This window comes from Sinocyclocheilus grahami, unplaced genomic scaffold (genome assembly GCF_001515645.1).
Source record: "Sinocyclocheilus grahami isolate Dianchi unplaced genomic scaffold, SAMN03320097.WGS_v1.1 scaffold395.1, whole genome shotgun sequence".
In the NCBI taxonomy this organism is placed as follows: Eukaryota; Metazoa; Chordata; class Actinopteri; order Cypriniformes; family Cyprinidae; genus Sinocyclocheilus; species Sinocyclocheilus grahami.
In genome coordinates, this window is record NW_015505574.1 from 353,361 (window position 1) to 366,036 (window position 12,676).

The window sequence follows — 12,676 nt, forward strand, 5'->3', positions numbered from 1 at the left end:
TTTTCTGTCAATATGGGGTGCTGTGTGTACATTAATGAGGAAAAAAACTTAACTTGAATGATTTTAGCAAATGGCTGCAATATTGTTAAGAGTGAAAATGTTAAGGGGGTCTGAATACTTTCCGTACCCACTGTATATAGATATCAGTGTTTTCCACTTGTTGAAGAATTATTTTACCTTTACTCATACAAAAGACGAAAAGAGTGAAATCTGTCTATAAAGAAATAAGACGTTGGCTCTTAATATCGAGCTGGCAGCATATACCACTATTGCTGTGACTGTCAGAACAAAAGCTTGAGAAAAAGAGAGTCATGTTTGTAGTATTGGATAAAATCTATGTGAGACCTCACCTTGGATTCTCTGACTCTCTGAAGGATGATGTCATGCTCCTCTTGACCCATATCAAAGACCTGTGTGAGAGAATGATCAGAGAAAAGATTGGTTTCTAAAAAACATTGCATTTTAAATATTAAGTTTTTATGACTGGGTATAATGGTTATAGTAATGCAATGACAGACGTGTTCACAAGTCAGCTTCAAGTCTTTGACAGTTTAGTCTCAAGTCTTAAAAACTAAATTTCTCCAGCATATATGTACAGTATGTATGTATTAAAAATAAATGTAATTTTTTTATTCTGCAAGGATGCAATTAATTGATCGAAAGTGACTGTAAAGACATTTATAATGTAATTTACAACTTCATATTTTTGTGAAGTTTCTATTCATCAAAAAAAAAAAAATCCTGACATAAGCATTTCACGATTTCTTCTTTCCCCAGGGCCATATTCCTGGTTGCATTTGCACTGCCAGTAAGAACTCTGAAGTGATGCAAACCGACAGGCATCATCGTCAACAATTGGAGAATGGAGAAGTGCCTGGATTTCACCATCAGTCCATCTATCGCTGTTTTCCATGTTTGTGGAGTTAATGAAAACATGGCAGGTGCCGATGTTTCATATGGCATGCCATAGTCCAATCAGTGTACACTTACATCACTGGTAGTTCCTATTGTGCCTGGTTAGACCCTACACTGAAATAGGAGCTAATGCAGTCCCCCCAAAAGTAGTTCCTGTACCTAAAATCGTTTCCAGTTCTTGTGGTGCGAACATGCCAAAAAGTGGGTACATCTACCAATAGTTATAGGAACTATGAAAACGTTTGGTGCAAAAGCCCCTTATGTTGTTTGTGGATCTCTAATCTGGAGTCCAAGTGAAGTGTCAAATAATTTGAACAACTTGATTCCAAAGCTTTTACTTTTAGTTCACAGGGCTTGACAATAAGGACTGCGTGAAAGACTCTTGGGACAGTTGACAGATTTGTCACTGGCACGATCGGCCACAGCACGCATCATGAAAGTTTACCATTTTAAAGCATTTATGCGCAAGAAAACTCAATTCATAAATCCATGCACTGCGTTCTGTGTGTACAGTGCAAACAATGCACGCACCCCGAATGGAGTTCTTTTTTTGCAACTTCTTGCACTTTAACTGACAAATATACCTGGCCAATTTGAACAATTAAATTAAAATAAAGCATTCAAGCACAAGAAGATGTGAATAACAACTCCATTCAGTGTGTTCTGCGTGCAAGTCATGCACACATAGATCTGTGTCACAGGCAACGCATGAGCCCCTTATTATTATTTATGCTTTCCACATCTTCTTGTGCTTGAACGGACAAATACATACAACAGCATGTCAAATACCCATCTTGGCGAGTATACTCGAAAACAGTCGGTTACGTCTTAAGTTCAACTCAAACAGCTGGGAAAGAAATTGAATGTGTCTCACTATATTGGATCCATGCACTGAGTTTAAAACCACGCCTAATTTAGCTGCTATCGGTGTCCTTAATGTTAATCCAAAAAAAAACAATCATTCACTTTCACAGCTTTAACAATTACTAATATATATTTAATTTATAGTGAAGAATATGCAATGCTATTTTACATTTGATTATTCAATTACTGTACTTGAACACCTACAAATCTAAAAACCTAAAGCATTGTTTAATTTGTATCTTTATTCCATTTATTTATTATGTTTATTTTAATATGAAATTGGAACTGAGAATTGTAAAACTTAAGTGTTAAACTTTTGGTGACATATAAGCTTATGCATCAGAATGCAAGAAAACAACAATAACAACAACAATTTAATTTTTGGTGGCAGGGCCAGTGAAAATGTTGGCAAGGCAAGTAAAAATTTGAACCACTGGCCCGACCAGGGTAGTAGAAAAATCTTTAGTGTTGAGCCCTGCAAAAACGGCTACAAAAACTGCTTCTACATGTCTACCTTGTTCTCATTTTAACTCTTTAAAAATTAATTCAAAGGTTATGAGTGCTGACATACATTATTCTTGAGAAAAGGGTTTTTGCATTTTATAGTAGAGATGGTAATCAAAGCTCAGGATATGTCAGCCGTTAAGGCAAAAATCTTTTCTTTTTTTTTTGAAGGAAAAACATTATAGATCAGACACTTCAAACGTAAGGCCTGCTGCACCTCAGTGTTAGAGGTCTCAGAATGGAATCAGGCTCCTCTGGAGTGACAGGGGTTTCATGGGTGTAATATAAGCGCCGAACATCAATCCCCATTGGGCATGGGCTTTGATGTTTAATCATGTCTGAGACAAGAGCATCTGCTCCAACTCATAAAACCAAGTCAAAGTAAACAAACCCCCCACCACCACCCAAGCACAACCCTCCGTTCCCCCACAATCCCTTCAAGGACTAGCTTTTTTTCGAGAATGCAAGCGCTTTGAAAACAAAAGATAAAACAAGAATTTTATTTATTTGTGTATTTCATTTCTATTTAGAAATCAATCAGAGCATGATATTTATTTAGGTCTTGGTGGATTTGAAGCACCAGAGGCACAACACACATTGTAATATTTGTGTTGTTATGGAGGGATGCAGGAGCGTTTGAATCATGCACTATGTAATTTATTGAGAAAAAACAAAGTTGCACCTTCTGCAGGTAGTTGAAAATGTCCCCTTCGTTGGTAACATATTCTGGCGATGGTACCCCAACGCGATTGACCACGGTGTAGATCGCCTCCTCATACAACAAATCCAGCTATAACAGAATGATTTCTTTCAAAAAGGAGAAAAACCACAAAGTACCACAAAAAGGAATCACGATATCTGAATCACTGTTGCTTTTGAAAGGGTGACCTGGAGACTCACCTCATCTCTGGAGGATCTCTCTGGAACAAAAGCCTGGTCTTTGCACTCCGGGGGTGGAGGAGCACAGTTGCTCTCCTCCTGTAAATGCATGAGGATGGAGAACCAATAGAAACAAAGATGACAGGTGAGGTGATCAATGAAGAGTGGGGAGATCATTAATTGTGCGTAAAAATGAGCTCAAAGCAGCTCTCTAGCCGTGTAGATTCAAGGGCTTCACCGGCTGAGAGCAATGAGCTGGCAAGAGGAGAGTTCATGAGCCCCTCAGAATTATCCTCTGTGAGAAATGGATAATTTGATCCAAAATATGAGCTCGTTTTTATTTGAGCTACGTTAATAGATTAAGGGGATCTTGACAATGGCACAGCGATAAACTCCCACTTTTGTCGATGAACGTCATTTACTTTTTCGTTGGCGAATCTACAACACAATCAGTTCTCCGAGAGGAGTGCTTTGAGACAAATGTTCTAATCAATGTCTTCACAGTCAGCTATTTCAGGGAGAATCTGAAAAAAAGAAGAAAAGATAACTTAGATAAAAAGGTTCGGTAACACTTTCTATGAAGCTCGTATTTATAATACATTATAAGGGTATTCTTAAATATTAAATATATTAAATCTACTTCATTTACAGAATAATGGACTGTATCATATCTTGACATTGTTTATTTAAGATCTGCACAGTACCTTATTACAACTTGTGAGTGGTTAGATGTTGAGTGTTATTTGAGTGTTTCCTGTGGAGCTAAAGTTAATTAATCGATGTGAGCTTAATACTCCAACTGAAAAAAATGCAATGTTTTATATGGTTACATTTTATTTTGATGGTCCCCTTAATCAATCGACTATAAGCAACTTTGCAACTACATGCCAACTAACTCTCGTTAGAGTATTAGTATGCTCAAGAATGGTAGAATCTAGTATGGTAGAGTAAGTTGACGTATTTGCAAAGACACTTATAATCAGTTTATCTGTTGGTTGACCATCAAAATAAAGTGTTAGCAAATATTTACAGTAGCAGGCATACTAATACTCTAATGACCGCAAGTTGATATGTAGTTGCAGAGTCACTTATCAACAGCTGTCTAAAGGGTACCATCAGAATAATCAAACTGATATTACAATAAAAATAGCTCAAAGCAAATCTGATCTGATATCTGATCTTATGGCTGTTTGAGAGAAAAAAAAAATATTATTATTATTACTACTTATAAGCGGTCTTTGACCGTTTTAAGTAAAGTAGCATAAGAAAAATGGCAAGATATGATATTTATAATACATTATAACTATGAGAAATATAATCCATTGTAAAAGTGGATGCAACGTGTTCATTGTGTTATAAATCATCATACTCCTAAAAGCTATAACCACAAATAAGTAAATATTATAATATATTAAAACAGTTTTTATGAATATTCATGAGTTGATATAACATATTATAAGTTTTTTTATAATGCATTATGCATTCATTATAATGCCTTAAGAATACCCTTATAATGTATTATAAATACGGGCTTCATAGAAAGTGTTACCGGTTCTTCTACCATTGTTTACTACTAATGATAGTACCATTGTATTAATTACTATGGGCCATGAATAAAGCACTCATTCGGTACCAAATGATTATTAATTAATAGCCTCACTGTACTAGGTTTGTGTGATATTCATAATTAATTCAAGATAAAAAAAACAAACATTCCATTTGAATTTGATTCCTGAATTTGAATCGAAATAGCAAACAGGATGCAGAATTGCAATTCAAATTTACATTCACCTAATATATTTGAATTTAATTTATACATAGTTCTGTATATTTAACACATTTATGGACAAGCGTGGAAGAACACTTCATTTCCCAGAATGCCCTGCCTGTTGAATTTCTGAGTGCTGTCCACTTTTTCAGCAGCCTTGTTTCTGGAAGTATTTTTCCCAAATGGATTTTTTAAAAAGTCATGAACCAAACCATCCAGCTACAAGGTGAATCAACATTACAAACTTTGATTTGAAGCAAAAATGTAAAACTGGACACAACGTACAATATTATGTACTAAATGGCTTTAAGTAGTGAAGAAATAATCCCATAAAGCATTGGGATTAATATAAATTAAAAAAAATGGATGGAAAAAGTTACCACAGTTTAAGCTCATTGCATAATATGCACATATAAAGCATATACAAATATGTATATATAAGTATTTAGAGTTTCAATTTAGCACAATTTTCTCGCTGTGGAGATTTCTGGCGGAGAAACAACAGGAATTCTGTTGTTAAACACGATTATTAAAAAAAAAAAAAGTTGAAATAATGTTGACTAATGGCTTCAACAAAAGCATACACTAACGATTAAACTTTGTAGCTTACAGTAAGTCTGTTTTTAATGATTTGTAAGTAATTGTTAAAAATCAATTTCACATATGGAGAAAATGAATGGAATTTTTACTTCCAGGAGCATGACTGTTACTGTGATTCGGTAAATTACACTTCCTCTAATTCCAATTCAACTTCCTGTGGGTGTGGCCAATTCAATTAAAATTTCAGCAACAGTCACTTGATCACAAAATCCCAGGATAACAGCCAGCAATTCACTAGCAATAACTCTAGCACTGACTGCTGTCAAGAGTTCATGAATCCACTGTAAGGAAAACACTGAGCCAGAGATGTGCGCGTGGGAAGTTATTAAGAAGGGATTCTCTGCTCGCCAAAAAGAACAGTGCAGACCATTTAATCTTTGTTAAAGACCACCAGAATGTTCCAGACACATCTACCAGTGTGAAGAGATAAAATTTGAACTTTACAGTATAAATGGGAAAGTTATTTTTGACCACAGCAAAACTGCAAATCCCGACTTCAGACCCTCATAGCAGACATGCCATATGGTGGTGGGAGTATCATGATTTACAGCCTAAGAACCGGATAGCTTGCAGTCTTTGTGGGCATAATGAATCCTAATTGTACTCTTCATCTCCACGGCAGTACTGCCGACTAACGCTTTTGAATTTCTCTGTCCGCTTTGTATCCAATCTCACTAGGCATTGTATTTCATTCTGCACTGCATTTAGTCTCTTTGCATTTATTATTTTCGTCTGCCAATTAGGTTAGCTGACATTTATTACCATTATTACATGACATTTACTCATATCATTGCCACTGTCGCTGTAAGGTTGTGGAGGACATATTATTGTTTTCCTTACAGTTGGACTATAATGAGAAGAATGGCACTAAACCTGACTTATACAGAAAAATATACTAGTGAATGTCAGGATATCTGTCCTCGAGGTGAAGCTGAACTGTGTGTAGGTCGTGCATCGCAATGCTAATGATCCTAAACACACAAGTAAATCAATAACGAAAAGGCGCAACCAGAGAAATTTTGTGTTTTCCAATGGTCAAGTCAAAGTCCTGACCTTTAGCCGAATGAAATGTTGTGGCATGACCTGTTCAAGCAAGAGAGCACAAAAATCTGTAAAATTACGTAAAGAGAAATTCATGCAAGGCCTTGCGAACATGCAGCCTTTCTTCAGTCCTTCATAATATATATATATATATATACAGTATATATGTGTGTGTGTGTGTGTGTATGTGTGTAGTCAATATTCTTATTTTCAAGTAAAATGATACTTGAACTACTTTGTGATTCATTAATTCATGCATCAAGGGATAAAGGAGAAAATATCTATATATCAAGGTTTGCACAATTTTCCCCACAAAGATGATGAAGGTTGGATTACTGTGTTCAATAACGATGCGGAAAAGCATAATTTCATGCATTAATTGCGTGATTAGATCTTAAGAATGCCATTTCTGTAGGATCCTTCAATAGTGAGTATACAATACTACCCATTATAAGTGTTAATGTTGTTTTTATCACCCATAACCATTTGGAGGCAAATTCTACTCAGCCAGCATTGATCGCTGTCCTTTTCAACATTTACTGCTAGAACAGTGGGAGAGGAACGCTCTTCAATAAACATCTAATTCAAGCACATTAACTCTGACACTGTCTTTATATGAGGGGAAGAGGGAGGGTGAGTTTCTGTGATCGCTCAATCCCGCAGCAATGCTCAGGAGAAAGAACTGCTTTAATATGACCTGATTCTTCAGCACACGGGGGAATGTTGTGACAGGGATACACCTTAGTAAAAGCAGGGATGCAAGAACGTGGTTACCTCAGTTTGGCCGGCAGACAGCAGACTATCCTGTTTCTGGAGGATTTTATTCATGCGGTCAAAGAACTCCCCGTTTCCCCTGGCAACCCTGGAAATAGAGACGGATCAGTTCAGTTGCGGAACATTTCACCCTTGTTTACATTTAATTACACAATGTGGCTTCAAAAAGAGATTCCCTTCCAGCCGAGTCTGGGATGTGTTTTTATTTATTTTTTTACCCTGGCACTGCTTCACTGTAATCAGTCACTATCACATATATGCTGAAAGCACATCTGGACCTCTGGAGTGCTTCTCATTCACACTAATAAGATAAGATGAGCAACATTGAGAGATCTTTGACAGGCATCCAGCAGTATACTTGCAATAGTTCCACTTTAGCACAATCAAATATACTTCAATATATCTTTAGTTGGATCTCAGCAGTACAATTAAATTAGTTAATTTAAACAATTTGTTGCTCCAATTGAGCAGACTTTAAGTATACCAGTTTAGTACTAAAAGTACAATTGCAGGGTATTTTTATTAATTACATAAATATGTAAATGTATTTATAGTATACTTCGCATGAAATAAATGTATTTCAAATACATTTTAGTATACTTATTTTTCACTAGGGAACACAATAGTGAGCTTTTATTAAAACTAATAGGACTAACATCATGAATGAAAATGCTTACGGTGTGATTTCAAGTTTTGGTGGTCACACTGTCTCTCAATTTATTGTGTGTCTCAGAAATCCAAATTGCAATACTATGAAATACTTATTTTCCACTTTTAAAATGTCTATTTAGCCTAAATGCTTTAAACCTAAAATGCTTCTGTGTTTCACTTTTAGCTTTACAGAGGCTGTAATAAAAAGGAATCATTTTATGTACTATATAGGGAATAATTGCAGTATGGAAACAATGCATGCAAAACAGTTATATCTAAAATGAAAAAAAAAAGGTTTTTCATCAGTTTTGTTGCACTTCCTGTTTAAACCCCACCTACAGTTCTATCTGAAAACAGAAAAAGATAATTTTGTGGTTGCAACAGATCGACACAAATTTGAATTCGTATAAATTTGTGCAATCTTATTTGTATGTTTTCCTACAATTTGCACATGCTCCACTGATTGGTTAGAGGTGGACCTTTAAGTTTAATTTCTTCTAAAAAAAAAAATAAAAAAATAAACAATATTTCATAAGAAATTGGAATCTTGTAAAATAGTTATGTTTCTTCATGAGATCGGAATGCGTGAGATAATTGCACAGGTAAGACTGCTATACCTTTGCTGGTTTGTAATTATCGAATGACTTAACCAGCTTCCCCAGATAAATTTCGCTGATAAAAATTGCTTTGATATTTCACTAGTTGGCTAGTACCAAACCAGCACTAACCTGGGGTGTGTTTTCCAAACAAGTCACGGCTGTTCCCATAAAACATATGAACTTTATTGCACATCATTCAAACCACATTGGTTAGAACTGTTGTTAATGACTTGCATACGCATATGCGCACTCAAAACTGCCACTTTAATTCTCCAAAAAATAACAGAAATAGAATAACATTTGTAAATGTATAGAATTACAGATACAGATTATACTGCATGTTAAGCTGATTATTTTGCAACCATAGTTGGCTACTGATGTTTTTGGGAAATGCACCCCAGACCGATGCAAAATGGAAATTCATGCTGGTCTTTTCAGCAAGGCAGGTAATCCGTTACTTTACACATCTGAAAGAATGGGATCAGAAAGCAGATGTGGCTCAGCCAAGCTAAACAAACAAACATGGTGGGAAACACTGACAGCAGATATCAGGACTTGTTGTGGACCTTGTTGCTTCAAGTTTATCTGCAGAACGCCTGCGCTCACTGGGGATTGAGGTGACAGGCCTCCCCGTCCCTCTGACAAGCCTGAAAATCAACAGCTTGAAGCGCGTCCCCGAGAAACGGCCTCCATGGAGATAAGAAGATGATGGACGTTTCCCGTCCTCATTAGTCACTGCCGCACTGCTTAAACATCATCAGTGCAACAAGTATACAATCACGTCTTGCCGCTTCCGATCAAGACTCTTACACACTATCCAACTTCATTTATCTTATCGCCAGGCAATCCGAGGAGGAGGTGGGAAGCGTGCATCTCCTGCAAACCAGGGTGAACTCCTGGACCCCTGCCACTTGCTAATTTTCCAGACCCGGTCGTCATGGTGATGATAGCCCATTCAATGCGGGATTGGTTGGCAGAGTGCAGCACCTAGGGAATATCGCCCATCTCTCATGCTCTGAACTGCCTGACTTCAGTAGAATGTGGAGGAATGAGCGGGGAACGCATTAGTATGGCCATACAGCTGTCAGACCCCCTCGGTTGAGCTCCAGCCCCCCGTCTCTCATTATTTATCCAGCCCACAGCACTCAAGACCATTTCTTTATCAACACCATCACAGCAGGTGAGCATTAGATACCTGCGCCCCCAGATATCCAACAGAGCGCTCCTGGGATTCCCTCAGGAGATGAATTAGGGATGACACTTTGAGTCGGCATACATCCATATTAATATACTCGCAACAAGGCCACACATTATATCATTGTGTGATAATTCTAGGACTGTCTAGACTGTTTTGTACTTACCTGTGTGAAAGAAAAAATCACAAATGAGATAGCTTTAATGTCTCAGTTGATTCTCATAGATACCAATGAGATAAACAGAAGTGCGAAGGTGCAGCGAGCGATTTTAGCAGTTTGGTACCTTCCACTATTTTGCTCATTTAAAAAACACACCCTCCGTCCAAAATCCCAACCTCCAAAAACATTTCCGCAAACCCCAAGGCTCAAGGTTGGGCTGGTTATCAAGGCCTTGTAAATGAGAGGTAACCCTATAGTTTTCGCTCCGCTGACTTCCATTCATATTCGTGCAAACGTGAAAGAAAGGAAACACAAGCTCAATTTTCACTGCATTCAAAAATTAAAGCTTGGTGTACTCTTGCAAATTTGTATCACATGTGTGGCCAACAGAGGAGCAATATGTAATTGTGTAATTTTTAAAGTTGTGCAGTAAAGTAAGTGCAGTTGACTGTATATTTTACATTTTGCATTTATTATTATATGTAACATATTGAATTTAGTGTTCTAAAACACACGCCACAGAGTGTGACGTCACATCATGACCATTTAACTGTTAGAAGTGTGTGACTGTGGCTTGAGCCCCTGCTGGTAGATATTGTAATTACACCATAAGGCTCTGCAAATCATCTTTTCTCCACTGAGGGACATATAAAGGGGATATCATAAAAATTATTAGTTTTTGCCCATTTTCTACAAGTTGGTATGATTCTTTAGGGTCTTCATGGAATGTCTGCAACATACTTTGGTAAAAATTCCTCAATGATCGTGTAAAACAACACCCTTTTTACCTTGTCAAAAACAACTTTGTTCACAGCGACCTGTTTCGGTGCATGTCTCTTTAAATGATAATGAGCTATTTTTTTCCACAACGAATAGCCAATTTAAAAAAAAATGCTGTATTCACGATTGCAGCCAAACGGTCAGTAAACAAATACGTGTAAAGAAACAGAATCATTAAGGCTCGACCAGTTAACAAGACAAAAGAAAAAACACTTACAACCGCTTCTTAATATTATTAACTCGTCGTTGTCTTTAGGTCACGTCCCAAAACCATTCAAGCTGGCGGTCATTAAGCCTCTTATTAAGAAACCACAACTAGATCCTAGTGAACTGGCAAATTACAGACCCATCTCAAATCTTCCTTTTATGTCTAAAATTTTAGAAAAAGTTGTGTCTGCTCAATTGTGCTCCTTCCTGCAAAAAAATGATCTCTATGAAGAATTTCAGTCAGGTTTCAGGCCCCACCATAGCACAGAAACTGCACTTGTTAAAATTACAAATGACATACTTCTTGCGTCAGACCAAGGCTGTCTCATTGCTAGTTTTACTTGATCTTAGTGCTGCATTCGATACTATAGATCATGACATACTCATAGATCGATTACAAAACTATACAGGTATCCAAGGGCAGGCTTTAAGATGGTTTAGATCCTACCTGTCCGATCGCTACCACATTGTTCATTTAAATGGGGAGTCATCTCAATTATCACCAGTAAAATATGCTACAAGGATCTGTCCTAGGTCCTCTGCTATTTTCGATATACATGTTGCCACTTTAATAATATTATTTAATAATATTATTAAATAATTAATATAATAATAATTAATATAATAATGTAATATTATTAGGAAATACGGGATTAGTTTCCACTGTTATGCCGATGATACTCAACTATATATCTCAACAAGACCAGATGAAACTTCTAAATTATCTAAGCTGACGGAGTGTGTTAAAAATGTAAAAGAATGGATGACCAATAATTTTCTCCTATTAAACTCGGATAAATGTTAAAAGCGCTATATAAATAAAGGTGACTTGACTTGACTTGACTTACCAGTTATGAAAGTTTATGAACATCAAGTGCCTCGGTCAGATAAATTCTGCCGAGTTTTTGAATGGTTGTATACGACAAGACGATAATTCTTCCATCGTGCAAATTATGGTCATTTTCGTCAGTTAAGGCTCGTTAGCATTCGGCCTGCTTTATATCAGACACAGAGATGCAGTGCGGTAAGATCGCATTTATTTGAATTAATTAATTATATCATTTATTTGAATTAGCGAGAGAGAGAGAGAGAGAGAGAGGGATAAAAGTTGCGTGTGTGAACCTGCGTCTGCGCGCCTCTCTCTACAAGCAATGAGGCTTAGTTCCTTCAAAAACAGCGATTTTACTCCCTCATTGCAGAGAAATATAAAGTTGCGAGTCAGTAGCCTGTCGAAGCTATTTTACTAATAAAAGTTTCCGTGCTGTGTTGTTGTGTGCTATAATGTGTGTGTGTGCGTCTATGAAAGCAGCGTAGCCTAGGCTACTGCATATAGTTTTAGTTTAGCTATAAACCCGAGCCCCTGCCCGAACCCGAAGCTATTCATTAAACATTAACCCGAACCTGAACCGAAACCCAAAAGTATTTCGGGATCCGTCGGGCTCGGGTTGGGTAGCAGACCTCTAATTTGGTGGTGCGTTACCATCAAAAACAAAACTAATCCACTGTGTCATCAGTGGATCTGATTTCAGGAGAAAATGAAGACTCTTATGTTAACATTTATGTCCACAAACGTGTACAAAACACCTGCATTGCTTACGAGGCATTGTTGTCGCTAGAGCTGCTCGAGCACGGAGAAAATGGCAGACAGCATTCAACTAGTTGAGGACATAAATATTCTAATATGGAACAGTCTGTCAGCGTTCGTGGGCGGGGCCTGAGCACAGGGTGTGATATGCCGG

The 12,676-nt window shown here is 37.1% G+C and overlaps 1 protein-coding gene across 1 annotated transcript in view; it reads right to left on the reverse strand.

Moving 5' to 3' along the window:
* Positions 1 to 12,676, reverse strand: part of LOC107550313 (BAI1-associated protein 3-like) — a 91,027-nt gene that overhangs the window by 19,497 nt on the left and 58,854 nt on the right. Inside the window, exons 3-6 of the mRNA XM_016231583.1 lie at positions 7,346 to 7,433; positions 3,184 to 3,261; positions 2,966 to 3,073; positions 351 to 410 (exon numbers count right to left, since the gene is read on the reverse strand). Of these exons, the coding sequence (XP_016087069.1) occupies positions 351 to 410; positions 2,966 to 3,073; positions 3,184 to 3,261; positions 7,346 to 7,433 (334 nt within the window). The remainder of the gene's footprint in view (positions 1 to 350; positions 411 to 2,965; positions 3,074 to 3,183; positions 3,262 to 7,345; positions 7,434 to 12,676) is intronic.